General features: G+C 37.7%; 4 protein-coding genes across 10 annotated transcripts in view; 1 reads left to right on the plus strand and 3 right to left on the minus strand.

Moving 5' to 3' along the window:
* The window catches only part of LOC141909356 (uncharacterized), a 51280-nt gene extending 40038 nt beyond the window's left edge, over positions 1 to 11242 (minus strand). For 4 of the 5 annotated variants that reach the window (XM_074799785.1, XM_074799783.1, XM_074799782.1 and 1 more), the window contains exons 1-4: positions 10850 to 11242; positions 5779 to 5916; positions 4512 to 4621; positions 4329 to 4370 (exon numbers count right to left, since the gene is read on the minus strand). In XM_074799785.1, coding sequence (XP_074655886.1) covers positions 4329 to 4370; positions 4512 to 4621; positions 5779 to 5916; positions 10850 to 10953 — 394 coding nt within the window. In that variant the 5' untranslated portion in view covers positions 10954 to 11242. The remainder of the gene's footprint in view (positions 1 to 4328; positions 4371 to 4511; positions 4622 to 5778; positions 5917 to 10849) is intronic. The other variant, XM_074799784.1, reaches the window with a different exon arrangement.
* LOC141909357 (protein C3orf33 homolog) lies at positions 10707 to 13768 on the plus strand. 3 transcript variants are annotated; one of them, XM_074799790.1, is made up of 6 exons: positions 10707 to 10770; positions 11158 to 11581; positions 12634 to 12693; positions 12782 to 12938; positions 13076 to 13236; positions 13416 to 13768. In XM_074799790.1, the coding sequence occupies exons 2-6, from the start codon at positions 11477 to 11479 to the stop codon at positions 13701 to 13703; spliced, it is 771 nt and encodes a 256-aa protein (XP_074655891.1). In that variant the 5' UTR covers positions 10707 to 10770; positions 11158 to 11476; the 3' UTR covers positions 13704 to 13768. The 3 variants fall into 3 exon arrangements, with proteins under 3 accessions (XP_074655891.1, XP_074655889.1, XP_074655890.1); XM_074799788.1 differs by lacking the exons at positions 10707 to 10770; positions 11158 to 11581 and adding an exon at positions 11592 to 12318; XM_074799789.1 differs by lacking the exons at positions 10707 to 10770; positions 11158 to 11581 and adding an exon at positions 11592 to 12306.
* Positions 13769 to 13976: 208 nt separating this feature from the next.
* On the minus strand, positions 13977 to 18186 carry LOC141909354 (6-phosphogluconate dehydrogenase, decarboxylating-like). Its single transcript, XM_074799778.1, has 12 exons — positions 18173 to 18186; positions 17796 to 17877; positions 17176 to 17355; positions 16989 to 17054; positions 16509 to 16829; positions 16306 to 16431; positions 15964 to 16027; positions 15763 to 15893; positions 15536 to 15669; positions 15341 to 15440; positions 15135 to 15257; positions 13977 to 14694 (listed from the first exon to the last, which is right to left on the minus strand). The coding sequence occupies exons 1-12, from the start codon at positions 18178 to 18180 to the stop codon at positions 14575 to 14577; spliced, it is 1455 nt and encodes a 484-aa protein (XP_074655879.1). The 5' UTR covers positions 18181 to 18186; the 3' UTR covers positions 13977 to 14574.
* A 413-nt stretch (positions 18187 to 18599) lies between these two features.
* Positions 18600 to 19961, minus strand: LOC141908835 (prefoldin subunit 6-like). The gene is made up of 4 exons (XM_074799058.1): positions 19803 to 19961; positions 19571 to 19641; positions 19058 to 19182; positions 18600 to 18876 (listed from the first exon to the last, which is right to left on the minus strand). The coding sequence occupies exons 1-4, from the start codon at positions 19864 to 19866 to the stop codon at positions 18756 to 18758; spliced, it is 381 nt and encodes a 126-aa protein (XP_074655159.1). The 5' UTR covers positions 19867 to 19961; the 3' UTR covers positions 18600 to 18755.
* Between the last annotated feature and the right edge of the window lie 112 nt (positions 19962 to 20073).

Consider the following 20073-nt stretch of genomic DNA (forward strand, 5'->3'; position numbering starts at 1 on the left):
CGTCATCATCACAACGACTGAACCTTTTTAAATATAACGGCTGTCACTGGGACGAGTTCTAATTGACAGTGTATATGTATACGCAACCAGTCAGTCGTCGGTCTTCAAAACCGATTCACTGAGCAAACAACCGGCTAATCGAATTAAACGGTAATCCCGACACTGCGTATCGCGGGTTCGGACCGCGGCGGTTCGAGACGCGTTATTATAACGCGATCGGCGAGGTTGATTGATCGAACCGTCGTGCGATACGATCGAAAATGTCGATCTAATGGGAATAGATCACCGGATAAACTTAGATTACAAAGATGACTTCTCTGAATTATATATATATATATACATTGCAGCTGATCGAAGACACAGAAAAGTTTCCCTGCGTACCATTTAGTAAAAAACCAGAGACTTTAGAAAAAGTAGTTTATGGTAACACTGTATTCGTTTTGGGCTGGTTTTATAGATTGTGCTGACTTACACCCGAGGCGAACTCGATTCATACTCATATTCAGTCAAGTTGATTCTTGTCTATAAAACTGGCCCAAATTTTAATTTCGTTTCGATTAAAACTAGAATCTTTGATGTCTCCAAAGAAAATTGATACCTTGTTTCTCATTTCTGCTGAGGTTTAAAAGTTGACCCAGCCGGCCGCCTATCTACCCTGTACATTACTTTTTTTTAAAATCATGATAAGGCTAACATAGTTACAGACTCGGCAGCTATAGAAATGAACTGATCACATATTTTATTACAGTTTACTAAAGCGACCCGGCCGGAGAAACAATGTATCATTTATCTAAAGCCTATAAGGTCAATTCCTCGCGGAAAAATCCTAGTTATTTTTGTCTCTCACGGACCTGCACTCTTGACAACTCAATTCACATTTTTTCACAATATGACGCATGCATAGAAAAAAATATTTCGGGATATCAAAGCGGCAATCAAAAAACTGCGAGTACGATAAAACATGATGAAAAGGTTATATACAGGGCAGCGGTGTACTTCTGATATAAATATTATGACTAGTCATCATATAGGCAGATAGATAAATGATATTATTTGGTCCTGCAAACAATGAGTATCTAATTTTGTACCGAACGAACGATAAACAAAAAGATGCCGAACAAATGAAATCTTTTTTCACACAGAAAGAAAAACCTTTCCTCCAGTTTTCTGAGGTTCGCATTGTAAAGACTTGTATTACGAATGTGGTTTATATGTTGTAATTGGGCCATATTGAAAGTAGGGGGTCGAGCATGAATCAAGTCTTTCGCGTAAAGGGATATACGTATCTATCATTATTATTATTTAGTCCGCAGGTGGGAGAAGGATGAATAAAATAAGCAGAATTCTAGAACTCAGTTCGCGACAAAATTCGGTGACACGTATTACTTCCATGAATGCAAAAACGAAGATCCCTGCGTCGTTTTGGAGATTTTTTTTCAAAGCAAGGAGTCGACGAAGAACAAATACTGGCTATACTTTTCCCGAACCTCTACGCGAAATTTCCCCCGAAAGCTCGCGCGATAGAAATATGATAATCATTTCCGAGCGAATTTGTGAAATCAGAAGAGGTTTATTCGCAGCGAGGTCAAATATTTCGATAAGGGGTTGCAGAATTAGCCTACCGAACGTGACTTTATGGTATTCGTTTAATCGCCGTTTATTTGCACTCGTGTAAACCCGAGAATCTCTCTGCACTGAAAGCCGACATTTCCTGATGACACGTAACAAATACCTTATTTCATATCTTCATTCGCCCGAGTATAAAATCTTATTGTTCCGAAATTACATTCTTTTAATGAGTATAAAGTACCGCGAAAAGTAAAGATGACGATAAACATCAAGATGAAAGGTTAATAGTAGCAAACCAGTTTTCGTTTTTTAATGTCAGCTAGATTTAGCCATTTGCCATACTTTTATTTTGTCATTAAGTATATCCTGAAACTGATTCAAATTTTTTACAAAATATTGACATAGGTTATGTCGGCATATTTACATAAAGGATTTACTTGACTATTGGTTGGATATTGATTTTCCAAAATTTGGGATCAATGTCTCCAGTTATTGTATCGTGTGAAGGATAAGCCTTTATGATGTAATAGATAATTTATATCGATTCGTATCAATCCCGAATAAATATTCTGACTCGATATCGGTGTAAAGGTTAAACATAAATCTGAAAGCTAAATAAGATAGAAAGAGATGGCAGTTTAAACCTGGGCTTTCTCTATTCGACATGATATAGCTATTGGGGAATTTTAATGGGCATAAGCTATTGTATCTTAATGATTAAGATCTTTGAAAACTAATACAAAAGAACACTCTCAGGCAGCTCAGAATGGCTGACGAAAGGGCAGCATTTACTAAAGTGAAAATTGATTCAAATCCAACATTAGACCAATATCGCGTTTGAAGTATTCAATAAATCATGATTATGAATAAAAGGTTCAAAAGAGAGGGGTTTGAGTTTGTTTACAAGTTCGAGGGTATAGTTTGCTTTCATTTTGAGAAGGCCCGCGCGTACTTAATACTGCATTCTGCTTATAGAGAAAATAGAGCATATGACCAGAGAAAATGAATCGCGATTGCATATTCAATGTTTCTTTATTCGAAACGTAACAGTCGCTCACACTGGGAACCTGAAATCCTGAAGCTGTTTGTCACAAATAGCACGACATTCATCAGCGATCCAAGCCTCAATTATAAGGACACCACGCTACCGGTGCTTTGTGACAATAAAAAAAAAAACTGTTTTTCTATAATCGGTGAAAGGACGGTGCACAGTTGATTAGGCACTGTATACATAGGCAAGAATACAACCAGTCTTCCTACTATCATTTCACAAACACGTTTAACGCAGTAATTTCTCTTCAAAGGAATTTTTAGATTACGGTGTCTCTAATGCCTTGTTTACTTGTTTTCGTATGAACATTTCGTGCTTGAGCATAGTAAAAAGAAAAATAAGCAATAGTAAAAGAAAAATCTTATTAAGGCCGTGGAGATTTAGTTGGTGGAGAAATGAATGTCTAATCGCTAAGTCAATCTTCAGGTCATTTATACGAAATACATTTACATATACCGATTGCAGCTTAATTAGCACCTGAATTAGCGCTGGTGCGGGCATTATTCGAATTCATCAATATTTCATTTCAAGAGATGTGACACTAGAAGTAATTTTGACTTGGATTCTCACCGCAGATATATATGTCAATAGGTGATACATAAGAGCAGTACTTAAAATACTTCCTTCGGTGTCATATTTTAAGTGCACTAAAGAAATAGAACATATTATTTATTGTTCAATTTTATATAGACGATATCGAAGTATAAATAGCCGTGTTAACTGTACCGTGGCAGAACGTGAGTTTTCTGTAACGAAAAATTACGACGCCAATATCATTAACTTCAAAGACCTTAGGTCTTTCTGGGAAAGTCAGAAATATTTCTTGCCTTATTCGATTGTTTTAAATATTGTCTTATTGTTCTGATTAAAACCCCCAAGAGGCAAATTCCGTCTGCAAGAACAAGGGAAGTAGTATTATTATGTATATGTGATTCCTAAGAAGGTATAAAAAGGGGTGCGATTCCTGTGGGGAAGGTATCTCTGCGTAAAGATCTTTTTTCGCACGCTTTTTCGCACCCTTTTTCGCGTAAACCCCTTCTTATGAATCGTACATATCACGGACACTACTTTCAGGCGCAGATTTTTGGAATACCTTCTCAGGAAACGCGTATATGATACTACTAAGAGATGATAGAAGATTGGAAATTTTGTCAAACTGATTCCAACCATGGACTCTAAAACGAAGGCTTGTCGAATGACTGCGCACACAGATACTTTATCTACAGCTGATGCTTACGTCATTAATTCATTGGCGAAATTTGATTAATTAAGATTGGATCGATTGATTAATTGTTCGCCGTAAACGCGGATGAATTAAAAGTTTATCTCACGTGTAGTACCCTTGATACACCCCTTGATACACAGCGCATCATCAATGAATAATGACGTAACACTTCACGAACGTGCGAAGCTTCTAGTAAAGCATAGTACCAGATATAGCAGAAATTGTCATCTACAATTACAGATATTGTAACAAAAACTGACGGAAAAAAGCTAAAACTATAAGGAGTGATATGATGCGAAAAAAATAAGTCAAAATTTTGAATAATTCATTGCTTAAATGGAACGCGAGTAACTAATAAGTGTGTTTCGAAAAATGGGGTATAACGTAATGGATCCCACGGTCGAGTAGCAGATGAGACAATGATGAATATCTAATTTCTGAACAGGCTACAACATTTAAACATCGGTGACAACATCCTCTTACCCTTATTCTTCGGAGGGTTTTTCGGCGAGGTTTCCGTCGTTCCTGTTTTTTTTTTATGTGGTAGCGATTAAAAAGTTGAAACAAATGGTGTTGTTGACTTCGATTCGAAATATGTCGAGATCAGATCTCACGAGTTAGTTGGGGGTAACCGACGGTTTTATTCATTTTTTATTTCTTACTTACGTTGAAAACAGCCGCTATCGCCGTCTCTTTGTTTCCATGTCTCGCAGCATTTATACTTAGTAACGTACGTCCTGTGGAAGGTTTGTCGGTACGTCGTGTAGTATCGTGTCCTGAAAATAGCAGTCGAATAAAACATACCGATACTCGAATCCGCGTGAAAATGTAGATCAAATGATGTCCCGCTATTCGAATTTTATACGATGGAATTTATCAAAATGAAACCACAACGATTTGGTTGTATTTTGTATCGTGATTTTCGATAAGTTGGTGAACTTTGTCGAGAAAATTGTTGTCCAGATTTCTGGTTACATTATCTCGGTAGCTTACCGTGATTCCACCTGATGACGGCCGTTAGTCAACAACCGAAACGTTGTGGTTTCAATTTGATAAATTCTATCGTATGAAATTCGAAATGTAACAATTTGAAAATTTGACGACAGGACGTATATATTTCGACTGAGCTCTTTGCATTTTTGGGTTTTAGTAATTGGATTGGGAGACCGGAGAAGTATTTGGCGTGTGCGACCTTGCCATTTGCGCGAGCGATTCATACATCAAAGAAAAAAGGTTTCGATATCAACATCATCCGGTACAGATACGAGGGAACGGATAATATTAAAAAAATACTAGTCCGAACGCACATTAACGAGCTATATCCTGTACAGTTAACAGGAAAGAATGTACATCAATTTAATTGAGAGCTACTCGAAATAATGATGATTACTCATAATATTTTCATCATATGGATTTTGCATTCGTACTCCGCACTAGAGCTGAAGCATATATAGAAAAGCTCCATATATAATAGCAGTTACGGTAACTCCGATTTGTCGGGGTAGGGTTTGCGGTGCCCGAAGAGATAATTTGAACCCAGTTCCACGGTGAGAACGAAAATCAAAAAGTGATTTGCAGTTACTAAAAAATGAAATCTCGGAAAATACCCAATATATGTATATAAATGTGTATTTATATGGATATTTCAGTATTTTAGTGCTGTGAACGGTTCTGTTTAATATCAATTATTCAGTTGTTGACGAAGTAGTAAATTTGATATATGTGATAATTTTCATGTCAACAACACTAATAGATCAAGATAATACGCGCCAGTAGTTAAATGTTTATAGTTAGAGCTCTGTAAATATGGGAGGTGATTGTTTGTTAAACCCGGGTTCCGCGAGGTTGTCAATTATCGACATTTTTTGGGGATTTAAAGATTGTCTTTAGGTTATTTCATCGATAACCATGTTTGGTTTATCATATAACTTACCTTCTTTCGTATCCGACACACCAGTTTCTCATATATCCGCAGTTTGGTTTCCATACTTTGACTAGTTGTGTAAATGCCCGCACACACGGGCGCCGGACTCCCAACATCTCCACCTCCTGATACGGGCAAACATTTGGCCTGAAAAAAACCCGAATTAATAGAGCAACTTTTAAAAAACCGATAAATTAACGACCAGAATTATTTATGAGTTTAAAAACGATATCGTATTTAGGGCCTATTCAGAAATTAAGGTTTTTGAACATTTTTGCACCCATGAGACATGAAATGTGTATCATACAATAAACGACTCCTAACTAAGTTCTATTTTGCGATCCCCGACATTGCAGCATCAATATTGACTATTAGTAATAAAGAAGTCAATTATCTGATCAACGAAAGTCGACGTAGCTGCATCAATGAACCACATTCTCATTAGTCAATCATACTGGTGATTCGAGAGTAGCTGAGTTCATGGCGTGGGGCATTTTTTTACGAAACAGTTGTAAATTGATGTAATTCATCGGCTGTAACGAGAGTTACTACAGCGCGAAAACTCGGGCAGCCGAGCATCAATCAATCAGACAACGCTGTATCTCATCATGCCGATGAACTAATATCACTCAATTCAACTACAATGCAATTAATCTTTATTCTCTAGTGCCAGAATCAGATTTCTGTGAGATTGTTGACGCTGTTATGCTTTGAAATCGGAGAAAATTGTATGTCTAGGATGAATGTATGTAACTTTTAATAGAAATGTGATCATGCAGGCTAATGCGGGTAATGTTTAGATGTTGAACTGAAGGCATTGGCTAATAATAGACGATATGATTCAAATACGATTTAGGATTCAAAAGATTATACTTTCTCTATAGAACCAAGAACCTAGAGAGTCTATGACTATGTATAAATCAACTATGATTCAAACACAATTTAAGATTCAAAAGGTTACAGATTTCTCTAGAACCAAGCATTTCTACTAGAGAGTCTATAACTATGTATACATTTGCTGAGTCTAACGTCCCATAACCCTCCGTGACATCTCCGCGAACCCGAGCCCTCATCAGTTACATCGGGCTCTCATTTACAACACGGATAGAAAATATGATTTTCTCCTGGCGGTGGTCGTGATGAGGTGGTTTGGCAAGAAATTCTTAACGAATTAGCATCGTCATACAAATGAATCACAGCGCACGCATATAGGGGCCAGTTTACTGAAACTTCCACCGACAATGAGAATAGAGTCGGTTAAATTCATTACAGCCGATACAAATTCCGACAATTATTGGTCAACCCGTTGGAAGCAACAGTTCTCGCCGCAATCGGGCGAAATTCGATTACGGAAATAGACCGAAAGCAAGTCATTCATTACTAACAACTCCGAAAGTCAATAATAGCGGTTGAAGATGAGGAATGGAAGAGGGCTAAAATTCATCATCTGATTTAATGCAATTTTCACCACGCTCCCAAATTATCGATTTATACCTATGAATCACGAAGGTTTCGTGAGCGGCGATGTCGGGGAATGACCAGATCCCCCGATAACCCCTCAAATGAAAAGAAATACCGTTACCATTCGAATCTATCTCTCATGGGGCAATAAAATATCGTGTTAACGCGAAGTAAAAGAAGAGGGAAATGGGAACACATGACGAAATAACAAATCAAACAAAACAGCGTTTCTGATGTAAGCATGTTTGTCTTATCATCGATTAGATGGAGTGAGACTTATACAACTACCAGTACTAATCTTGCGAATAAAAACTTTTATTGGATTTTAGGCTTGAAGTTGGCTGGCTGGTGGAATGCCAATGAACCATTATTTCACCGGGCAAAGCTGATAACAGGTACTTTTCTTAATTTTCACGTATATACAAATCAAACCATCGTATTCATTTTTGTGAATGTTGTATTTTTCGAAAAAAGCGCCCTGGGTCTGTTTTTATTACCAATGCTTGCAAACACGATGATAAATTATCATTAATTGATTGGAGCCGAGGCGATTACGGGCGATTGACCCGTCGATCGTCGCGAGTGGTTTTGCGCGGTGGATTTTGACAGTAAAATTACCTCGGTACAAACGAATACGCGTATAGACATAACCATTAACGTAAATGGTTGGCAATATATATGTATATATTTATATACATATATACATTAAATGATCAAGTCAACGAGGACAAAATAAATATCGCTAAAAATTCCCGCTAGCAGGGATTTGTTTCGGGCATCTGACCAATATTCAACATTATTCGAATGAAATTGTTTCTTGTGTACTTAGCGGCTAGACACTATGTACATACTCAAAAAGCTCTTCCTCGGTGGCCTGGTACAAGGAAACACACTTTAGATGAAACGTTATATCACAATGGACCAAACACGTTCTCTGGTCATCCTTGGTCACAGATGATCTCTAATAGCAAAATTATAGTGGCTAGATTTGCATGGTCATTAAGGACCAACCCGAGTCCGCCCGAAGCCTGGGGGATATACACTTCATCAATGCAGAATGAGATCCTTGATTAATGGATCACACATCTGTTAGTATTGCCCATGGGCAGCAATGAAACTGACCATAGATCTATCATAGGCTAATACACCTTCTGAAGCGTGGCATCCTCTTAATTGGAATTGAATAAGAAATACCCAGAAAACATCCAAATACTTTGGCGCAGAATAGAATATGTTTGAATATAGATTGGTGTGTATAAAGTACTCTAGTCTTGGTAATTTTGACCACACATTCCTCCGAACGACCGAACTATCAAAATCACAAGCAAATGTCCAATTTGACACTTAACCGTGAACAAACCGTGAATGTTAAAAACTAATTTACTCATGGACGGGCCTCTGACTTCAATTGGCTTCACATTACATGCCTGGTTGCCGGTTTCATGGATTTAATACAATACGTATTCTCCATAAATACAAACACCGCTTATTATGAATAAACAATAGTGAAGCATTATATATATTTAGTCTTCTACGGTGGATAGTGTTAGTAAAAGTACCTTGCCATATCCAGAAATTTTGAAGTCATATCTATTTAGTTGCACAACCAGAAAACAACAATTTCGATGAGAAACAGTTTCCCCAACAACAGAAATACTTGTTTTAACTTCTTTTCGATAGGGTTCGTTAGGAAATCAGGATATTGACTCTCGACCCGTGCATGAAGAGGTAGGCGCAATAAAAGTCGGTTAGAAAGACGAATCTAGACAGTGTACAGATTTAAAGTTCATAAACTTCCAAAAAAGCCCCGGATCGGTAAACATATAAACTGCTCATTGGAATTGTAAATATTGAACTAATTGATTTAGGAAGGATTATCCCTTAAAGTATTTGGCCATCGGTGACACGGGAAAATACAGACGATTAAAAATTCTGGAGCACTTGCTACCTACAGTTTGTTCCATGCAGGGCAAAATTCTTTGACAATTAAGTAATCGCAGTTGGATAATAGAATGTTGATAAGAAGGGAATTTGATCAAGATTTTTGTCATTTTATCTAATAGGTTCGGACTGGAATATGTCGAACAACGAAATCGCCGTTGAGTCAGTTTGAAAATGTAAAGATTGGAATTTTTTCATACAATATCGCATTGCCAGTTTTAATATTCATTTGATCATGTAGTCAAAGAAATTTGATCATACTTAATAAAAACAGGGCATTCGGTGCGTTGTATGATTTGACGGTTTCGGAATCTTACGGGCAAATAATTGCCTATAGACCACCTGCTTGTTTCAACAAAACGATTTGACATTTGAAATGATTCAACTGAAATTTCCTTCAGTCATACAAAAGTTCCTGGTAAGGAGACCTGGAGAGTTCAAGGGATCCGCGGTCAAGTTACATCGACGTCGAAGTTTTTATGCACACTTACTGCGGGCCAGGGCAACTTTCTAATGATTTTTTTCTATCGAATACAAATATTATAAACGTTGTTAAATACACATGATGAAGAAAATGAAATCTTGTATTCACAACAGTAAAACGATGCCAAACCGCTAATTTCGTAAATTGATTTGTTTGTATTGCTTTTCTGCGGTGCCATTACATGTGACATAATTTGAAATCTGAGCACATAATAGAAAATACCATGTCAACAGTTAAACTCATCAAATTATAAACTCGTATGTGTCATAAGCCAATGCGCAAACCTAATAAACGTGATTTCATTCTCGAGCCCCTAGGTGTAAGTCAGGCCAAGTTAAAAACAATTATTTCGCTCGAATACGAAGACATTTCTGCACCACCCACGTTCAGCGATGTCTTCGCGATAAATATTACGTGATTTTCCTGTGGTCAGTGCATCTCAATCGCGGAGCTCAAAACTATATTCAAAAGTTTTATTCATTATAGAAGAATAAAGGAGGTCCCTCTATTTAGTCGGCTGGTTAATAATTCCCCCAATGATTCCGGGGTCACAGAATTCACAATGATGAGGCATACATCATTAATCAAAGTCCAATAAATCCATTGCTTTATCGAGGAAATTACAAGCTGCGGGTTACAATAGAAAATGAAACATTATCATGCGAGCTTATTGTCCATATCCACAGTAAGTTCAGATTCGATAAAGCCCGGTTTTCACAAGGAGAGCATTGCTTGAATGTCACGAAAAAGAATTTAAATTTTACGATCTTCGTGCAAATTGTAATATTTTGTCTGCCCGTGTTGATTACGGGCCAATTAGTTTATGTCACACTCCAAGATAAACCTCGTACCTCAAGTTTTTTTTTAAGTAAGACTTTTGATAAGACTTCTACAAAATTCTACGACTTTCTGGAACTCCTCAAGTATAATGAACATTGAATCAGTTTTATGGAAATTACTGTCATATAAATTAAGGTAGGGCGCTTTTTGCGGTCGCATAGCCCATTATACTCTTCAATTCTAGGAAAACACTTAGCAAACTCGTACAAAATCACTTTATGAAATACAAAATATACAGGAAGCAGATTCTCTTTCTATTAGATCGCGCTTTAAAAGTGAGTTTGACGCTCAAAGATACTATGTTATTGGCTTTATATGAAAGGTTCAAGTTTATCTATCTGTTTTTATACTTACATTCCTGCTTTTAATTCGACGGCCGAATTCCATTTTAATTTCAATAGATAAATTAATAAAAAGTTCTGTAATATCCTATTTATCCAATGCGTAATCGACGTCATTTTTGAAGTAGAAATAAAACACGCGCTGATAAATACTTCGTCAGTAGTTTTTTCTGAAGGAAGGATGAATAAGAAAGCGCTCGCTATCAATTGACTATCTGACGGGCGACTTATATTCTAAGTCGTAAAAAGAGTAATCAACTTTTATTCCGAAATCGGACGCTAGTCCGTAGTTGACACAAAACTTCACTAAACTCCATTTAGGATACTGGCGCTCTGTGGAAATGATGCGGTGTCGATGATATCTCGATATCTCTGGCGGCTTTACCGCGACCGAGCGCTCGAGTGTTGTTATCTGTTCGCGTAATATCAACACAAGCACGTGGGACGTCCCGAGGTCAGAGTTAACTGCGAACAATAAATAATCGAATTTGAATTGAATATGATTCACTCTCCGGTTAGAGAGCGAACGTAGCTGTTTCGGCACGCGATCGTTCAAGGTCAGGTAGAGCAGCGGCACGAACACTTCCTGGTTCGAAAATATTGCAAAAATCGGTAAAAATCATGGCGTAAAAGACAGGAAATGGGAAACAGAAGATATTCATTGAATGAAGATAATCAAGATAATGAATATGACATTGTTTATAGCGTCACTAAATTATTGGATAAACATGTGAGGCTAATCAAGGCAAGTTGTTGTTGTTGTTGTTGTTGATTTAACGCTTTGGCTACTCTACTCGTACGGACCCGTACGGATTACTCTGGAGACTATTCGTACGGGACTAGGATCTGTACGCTAATAACTGTCGCTGATTGGCCGATTAACGCCGCGCATGCGTACAGAGGTGCACGACTTAGAAAATTCAAGGAAAGTGTGGAGAATAGAGTTAGAGAAAAATAGCGGATAGAGCGAGACTCGAACCCGGGCCAATAAATTACTAGCACAGCAGATGACCACAGAGTTTACAAGATGGATCCTCCACTAGACCACCGAGCTCGTTGACAGTCGGTCGAATGTTTTAACTACATATAACCTCACCTTACCCTAACCCTATCCCTTCCCGTACACATAATTCCAGAGTTATCCGACGGGTGCGTACGAATAGCCTACGGAATTATTCGTATACGAGTAGCCACTTCGTTGATTTAATGCCTGCAGCTGCATTGGCCATCACGTAAATCCTCCTATTCCTTTCTTTGATGATTTTAATACGAGTGGTCCACGTATTGTCTTGGTTGGTCATGAGGGACATCCGTCCATGGCGGATTGCTGTCAAAATCTCTGGCTTCTTGCAAATTCCTACATTCATAAATCACATGCTGCAAAGTCTCCTCTTGATGACCACAGAGTTTACAAGATGGATCCTCCACTATACCAAACTTGTGAAGGTAGCTCTCCGTCGGAAAGCAGTAGTAAGTTTCAAGGCAAGTTTCAGGGTTAGAGGGTCCCTGACCCTGCGCCCCGATTCTCTGTATATCATCAATCAGACAGGATATGCAGTGGCAGATCCAGGGCCCTATCCATCTGATCTGAGGTGTACTCCTTTCTTCCATCCTGAATTTGTCCCCTGACTTACTAACCAGTAAGTAGATTAAAGGTTATTCAGTACCTGTCAGTGTAGTTTCACAATTGGATATTTTCACAAACAAGCCCATCCGATTATAAGATCTTCCCACCAACGATTAGGACACTAACTATTTCAATGTGGACTATTTATGTAATTGTTTACTGTATTTCAGTGGTTTTGTTATGGAGTTGGCGTGGTTGGTGTTGTAGTTATTGTAAAGAATGTTTATATGGTTAGTTCTAGTATTATCCAATATACATAATCATTGGACGTGAAAAGATCTACAAAAGTATATTTTCCGACATCCTATTTTTTTGCAGTTCAATCAGTTCGCTCATGCCACTGAGATTCCTGCTAGATTCATTCAACGTAATGTCCGTCTCCGTGGCACGGTTCATAGTATCTCAGCTGATGGGATTCTTCAAGTTAAGCATATTCCGATAGCTACATTAAAATGGTTGAAATACTTCAAACCAGGTTCGCTAATTGAAATATAATTACCGTTGTCTCATTTCAGAAATGAATTTGTATTCAAATACATGTATTAAAAACCTTGAAATGCAGAAATTTTGCAACTAAAGTAATCTCAGGAGACCATTCATCTTCAATTTCAGCGAAAACTGGATTACTGCCAGTTAAGTTGGCGGCTGTGAATCTCACCGAATCGGCGTATCCTTGGATACACGATACACTAACGTCGAAGCATATCTGGTTTAGACTGATACATCGTCCTGATAGCGCAGAGACTGTACACTGTATTGTGACTACTGATAAGGTTTGTTAATATGATTAATAATATGAAATCCCACACTAAAGCTAAGCTCAGGTCGACTTAGCCGAGCTGCTTACGATGAAGACTCCGGAATGTTTTTGTGGCTTAATGATTTATTCGAAGTTTCGACTCAAGCCTTTCAGTTATCTTCACTGAATATACTTGAATTGTTTATTTTGTAGAGTTTTTGGAGCGCAATCAAAGTTAACGAAAACTTGGTCCGAAATGGTTTGGCAAATGTTCACGACGTATCTGAATACCCGAATGAAAATAAACTTGTTCTAAGATTTATAGATAAACTTCACAAAGCAGAATCGTACGCGAAACGCAAAGGAAAAGGCGTCTGGAAGCGGCCATCGTTGAAAGAGAGAGTTTCTGAGAGGATTTCCGATTATAAAGACGATATTCGAGATTGGTTTCACGGAAAATTGCAAACCATACGAAGCTTGTTCCCATGGAAGAGTAAATAACGATTGCATACTCGTGTACACACACTCTTGTTTTGTTGAAATAAATTTTCAGTTTTAAGATATTATAGGAAAGTGTCATCTCTGCCATTGGGATCATCCAGATTTGTAATCAGGAGATTGAATTCGGTTAACTTACAAAATCTTCATAGCTGCAATGGAGGTTTTACCAGTATTGGTCCAGGTTCATTCGAATATGGAGCAACAACAAATTAACAAATACTCCGCATTTGATTTTCAAAAATGCATTTGTATATTCTTCATTATCATATAAATTATTTGGAATAACAATTAGCACATAAAACGTATACATTTGAGTAGACACACTTTTTACTGCAATTACGACGTATTATCGAATAAATCTCTTCTTGATTGCGTACTGATTATAATAATTATCTCTTTAACATCCTAACAACCGAAGTACTTCTCTACGAGTACAAGTCATGAAAACACAGCATTATGCGAGTGTCGAACCAATGCAAGAGAAGTGTCCACGTGAGCGTGTACTACAGTCAACTACCGATTATGGCGGTTAATGGATCATCTTTCAAATGACAACGAACTAAATTTTTGCAATCCGATCGGGGATTGAAAATTTGGGAGGTAAAGTAACCAAGGGGGCAGCGCATAATCGATGGTTGACTGTAAAAGGAAACTTAATTAAAGAAACGTTTTTGATTAAAAATAGGATGAAACCAATGTTTTACCACGTGTACCGAACTATGGAATATAAGGCCGCATGTACACATAGTGACCCGGTATCTTATATGTGAGTTCTGAGCTGATGTGCGGCAGTAAATATAAAAATGTTTTTTGATCATCACAGTTCGAATGTGGACGACTTTTACAGCATTGATCGGACACTCTTTATATCCTATGCTGAGTACGTAGAGGCGGAAACGTTTCCTCCCTTGCCCGTCCAGTTAGTGTGTACGAACTGACCCGGATTACTGAGCAACTCGTACGTATGAGCACCGAAGTAATCGCGTTGAGCCTGAAATAGAAAATGTAACGTAGCAGTGAAAAGTTAACAGGGAACGAGTTCATAGGCTGAGTATCAAAGTTACCCCTAGGGGATCATTCATTTATTACGTACGCGTAAAATTCGAATTTTCCAACCCCCCTCCCCCTCAGTACGCAAAATCGGCCATTTTTTCATATACATTAAGCATTACAGTACGCAATTGCACTGACCCCTCCCCCTCCCCTAATGCGAATGTAATAAATGAATGGCCCCTAGAGGTAACTCCTCAACTTGGAAATAACTGACAAATTTCAAAATGTTTCCAGGGATTACTTTGCCCCCACATTCAAATAATATGCAACACCTAGGTGAAAACAGGTACGTCTGAAAAATTATTAGGATTCTGAACAAAAGTTTGTAGCAATCGAAGTTTAGAATATTAAAAAAGCAGACTTAGAAATAATAATAACCTGAATGAGATTAGCCGGAAGACGTTCAGATCGATATCCGTCGTAAAAAGCCAAAGCACAACTAAACGCCGGCGTCGGGATTCCTAGCATTACGGATGAAGAAACGACTTTCCTCCAGGACTCCTAGAAAATATGTATAATTAACCATAATGAATTTTCTTTCCGAAAAAAATATGAAAGAACGAAAGGGTCAAATTCCTACTTGCCTGGCAGTTATGAATTGCTTGCTTGAAGAAATCATCCATTAGTAAATTGTTCAAATCCGGGTTTTTATCAAAAGCCTCTTTGATATTCCCTAAGAAATCGCTGAAACATAAAAAAACAAATCACCGGAATTAAAATCAATTATACTGATTTTCCATTGTGGTATAGTTAAGAGAGAGATATTAATAGTTAGCTACCTTCTAATGATGCAACCCCCTCGCCACATCAGCGCGATACCACCGTAGTTCAGTTTCCAGCTAAATACTTTCGCCGCCTCGCGTAACAGCATAAATCCCTGAGCGTACGACACGATCTTCGATGCATAGAGCGCCTACAATCCATACAAATAAACACTCGAAATCAAGATCTTCGATTAGTTTCAAAACCTACGTCAAGAACGGAGACATTCTCTACGGTTACGCACCAGTCTGATTTGTTCGATAAATTCCGTTTTGTCGCCGGTATATTTCGACGTTTTCGGCCCGTTCAACGTTTTGCTAGCTTCGATGCGTTCCGCTTGAAGCGACGAAAGACACCGCGCGAACACCGCTTCCGCTGAAATATCGAGAAATTATTTTATAGGAACTGAAAATTTGACGATAAGATATATTGCAGAACCGCTTACAAATCAGCGTAGCTGGAACTCCGTATTCTAGAGCTGATATCCCTGTCCATTTACCAGTTCCTTTCTGAAATAAAAAACACAGATTTCTGGTGTGATTTGTTTAACATGGAATTTCACATACGGTATCCATTTTTTCCATTTTCAGATTCACACACATGCATATATCCTTCTGAGGTTAAAACAAAAATAACATTCTGCAGGAAAGCACATTGAAATTCTATGCAAACTAAATTCTGAAACATTTCACACATTCTTTTTACAGAAATTTCTTAAATTTTTCAAATTCAAATTTAGTTGCTATCAATCCCTTAACAAGTGCTTCGGAAAAGGTTTTGTTCTCACCTGGCCGGCGCTATCTCGTATTTTTTCTACCAGCGGACTGCCATCTGTGTCCTTGTAAGCCAGGATTGCGGCCGTAATTTCAATCAGGAATGACGATAGTTCACTCTTGTTCCATTCGTTGAATACCTAAATGAAAACAGCCTCTTCAACTCTGAGCCGTAATGACTACTGGAATCTATCAGTTATCTGAATCTATCAGTTACCTTGCTCATCTCATCGGGCTTCATTCCTAACGCATCTTTCATTACGTGATAAGCTTCGCAAATCAGCTGCATGTCTCCGTATTCGATACCGTTGTGTACCATTTTAACGAAGTGTCCAGCGCCCTCGGACCCGACCCAGTCGCAACAAGGTTCGCCGTTCACTTTGGCGCTAATACCCTGGAATATATCCTTCACGTGAGGCCAGGCTTCCTCGGCACCCCCGGGCATGATACTCGGCCCGTAACGAGCCCCTTCTTCGCCTCCGCTTACACCGGTGCCGATAAACAGTAAACCCTTCTCCTTTAATGATTGACATCTCCTCTGAAAAGAAAGGACTTTAACTTGAATTTCAGAATAATAAATTATTCATATGATAGATGAAAGGCGCCTCATATCCTCATTTCATTGACGCCGATCCTTCTCAGTAAGACAATCTACTAGTTCAATTGTATTTCATGCCATCTTATTCATACAACTTACATTGGAATCGAGATATTCGGAGTTTCCTCCATCTATGATTATGTCACCGGCTTCCAACAATGGAACCTGGAAATGTCACAAATATTCATTCTTAGACAACATTATATTGTGTCAATCACTGACTATGATATACAGTAGTACTCAAAAGAAATGAATGTGAACTTTATCTAAGCTTAAATTCACTTACAATTCGATCAATGAACTGATCGACTGGTTTACCAGCTTTCACCATTAACATCACCCGTCGTGGTTTCTTTAATTTGGCGACCATATCCTCGAATGAGCTGGCGCCGATAATCTTCGTACCTTTCGCTTCATTCGCGAGGAACGCGTCAACCTTTTCGACGGTCCTGTTAAACGCACAAACCTGAAATTCAATAAAACGTTTTCATGTTATTTATTCAAATTAAATCAGATAGTAGTTTACAACTTTACACGATTGTTATTATTCATGGTAACACAACCTGTTACATTTTTCATACAAGTGAATGCAATAATTTTGTTACTTTAAGAAACAGGCAAAATATACAGAAACTTTAGTTAATTCAGAAACTATAGATTGATAAATCATTTTCTTATCTAAGGTCAGATGGTCACAAGTCGAGGTTATAGGTTATCTCAAGTGTGAGGCTATCATATCTTGTCTAGTCTCAGAGATAGCGATAAGTAAAATCATACCTATACTAACTAATACTCTTGTAAGAGATCTTAGACGCCTTAATAAATTTATCAATTATTCTCTAACCCTTACAATACCCTTAAACCCTCCAATACCAGTAATTGTGCAACTGGAGTATCCATATTTACCACAAAACCATGATCATTCATATTTAAAATGAGGTTTTGGCCCATTACGGCCAATCCTATAACGGCAATGTCTGCTTGTGCTCTGAAATTATAGAAAAAATTTCATTTTAAAAGATAAATGCAATAATAACTTAATTTCTAGCCTAATTTTCATAACGTTCGAAAGTCGGAGCGCTCCACTTCCATTACCACCACCAGTGTTTCAGATGTTTTATAAGGATTATCCAATTTCATCATCTTTGATCTCATAAAATGCCAGAAACCAATAAAATTATGATTTCATCTACTTCATTATAACTTTCATAAGCCATGTCACACTCGATAAATGAGGCAAAATTGCAAAAAATACTGCAGAGAATCTGAAATGTCAAACTTACTCGGCCATTTTCACTCGTAGAAACAAACGCTAGGTGGCAGCAGCAGCCGGTGACGTGTTCCATAAGAACTAAGCCGGTCGTTTAGGTTCGAATCCCATCGACGTCTATTTTAAACTTCGAATTAAACTATTTACTGGCAATAGAGCTAGGGAATTACGGTAAAAGTGCAGATCCGCACCTCTCCGCGTAAACGGTTCAATCAATTACATTAAATATCAATGTTTCAGATTCAAAATTCAGTACATCGCCATTGGTTGATTTAAGATATCTTCACTAGAAAGATTTTATCCTGGATTCTGTCATTCAGCAGATTGCGTCAATCACGAGATGTGCGGATCTGCACTTTTACCGGAATTACTAACTAAATTCGTCAAGAAAGATAATTTAAGACAGATACAGATCATACAAAGACAGATTTTTTATTCTTAAATAAAAATTAATAATCTTACAAGGGACTCATCGGACACACTTAAGCGGAAATCACAATTATTGATAAATCCAGTTGTTCTTAGAAAGACTAATTGTCTCATACTCGAAACGAATGTTCATTTTTTGCGACGAATCATCATACTAAAGCTTCAGTCTATGATTTGGCAGCGGCTTTAGCCTGCGCCTGTTGAAATTGATGTTGTAATTTGTTCAAGTTTTCGCGGTGAGTTTCCTGCTTTTTGTCCAAGTCTTTAAGAGTTCCTTCTTGGCGTTTTCTGAAAGAAATGAAAGTATTCAAAATTATAGAAATACGCTGGGATCAGTTCATTCATTGAGTTTACAACCTCTCATGCTAGGATACAAACCCGATGGTACCCCTACCCTGGTATAGTCTATCATTGTGGTGTTCCGGTTAGGTTTAAATAGAGATGACCAAGACCAGGTCTATAAACTTACATTTCACCATTGATATAATCTATTCGTTTTTGAACATTCTGTTTTGCTTCTTCTAAATCTTGTTTGATGAGAACTGGACCGGTTAATTTATACACGTTGTTTTCACTGTTCAAAAGATCCAATTCCTGTGAAAAAAAATTGAATGTGAGAAAACAAAGAAATAGTCTGAGATGACCTTCAGAAAAAAAGAATGTAGATAAGTTGATAGGCATTCTTCAGTCAGAGGCTCGAGCCGAGGGAGGGGTCAGGTGTAGTGATCGAAACCCCTTAAATTGTCTAACCCCCTAGGTTGCCCTTCAGTCAGTGTAAAAAATTTAGGTCATAATTTTGCGACAAATGGTTTGTGAATATTTCCCAATTTTCAAGTTTTTTTTGGAAAATGAAAAGCAATCCGTTCTCAAATGATTTATTCAGGCTACAGGCACTTCATATTTTAAATGCGTCCTTTTTCAATTGAAATAGAACTGCCACTCAGCTCGGCCTGAATCATATTGCGATATTATTGGTTATCACCTCTTTAACTAGGGTATTTTCATTTAACTGAGCGTCAAGTTGTTGTCGTGCTGTTAAACATTTCTGATAATCTGAAATAGAACGAATAATGTAATCTAATTAAGACTATGTCTTGATTGATTTGTATATTTTGTACTATTGATTTGATTGATGATAGCGATTTTTCTCCTAGACCGAGATGAGTCTCTGGCTATATTCATAGAGCTCAATCAATTAAGAAAATTAATTTAACCTTTTTGGACAGCTTTGAATTTCTCCAGTTCCGTCTGTAATTTCTTTTGCATGCCTTCACTCATGATTTACGAAGAATTTACTGGAAGTCTTTACTTAAATTTACTTCTTAGGAAAAGCCGAGTTATTAATGGCCGTCACTATTGCTGGTGGTTCGAATCCCACAATGATAACGATTTATTGCGCAATCTTGCACCAATTAAATCTTATTAATATAAGCTCCTTCTGATCCTTATGATCTTCTGAAATTCAAACATTTCGTTCGTACATCA

The sequence above is a fragment of the Tubulanus polymorphus genome, chromosome 7 (genome assembly GCF_964204645.1).
Source record: "Tubulanus polymorphus chromosome 7, tnTubPoly1.2, whole genome shotgun sequence".
Taxonomy (NCBI): Eukaryota; Metazoa; Nemertea; class Palaeonemertea; order Tubulaniformes; family Tubulanidae; genus Tubulanus; species Tubulanus polymorphus.

Coding starts and splice junctions, on each gene's coding strand:
- LOC141909357 (XM_074799788.1), top strand. CDS start 12,094: ATGATTTTAATACGAGTGGTCCACGTATTGTCTTGGTTGGTCATGAGG. Junction 12,694..12,781: donor TTGTAAAGAATGTTTATATG/GTTAGTTCTAGT, acceptor ATTTTTTTGCAG/TTCAATCAGTTCGCTCATGC. Junction 12,939..13,075: donor GTTGAAATACTTCAAACCAG/GTTCGCTAATTG, acceptor CTTCAATTTCAG/CGAAAACTGGATTACTGCCA.
- LOC141909354 (XM_074799778.1), bottom strand. Junction 15,441..15,535: donor GGGGGTTGCATCATTAGAAG/GTAGCTAACTAT, acceptor TTTATGTTTCAG/CGATTTCTTAGGGAATATCA. Junction 14,695..15,134: donor TTCCGGCTAATCTCATTCAG/GTTATTATTATT, acceptor TTTCTATTTCAG/GCTCAACGCGATTACTTCGG.
- LOC141908835 (XM_074799058.1), bottom strand. CDS start 19,866: ATGAGTGAAGGCATGCAAAAGAAATTACAGACGGAACTGGAGAAATTC. Junction 19,642..19,802: donor ATTCAAAGCTGTCCAAAAAG/GTTAAATTAATT, acceptor GTTCTATTTCAG/ATTATCAGAAATGTTTAACA. Junction 19,183..19,570: donor AAAATACCCTAGTTAAAGAG/GTGATAACCAAT, acceptor TTTTTTTCACAG/GAATTGGATCTTTTGAACAG.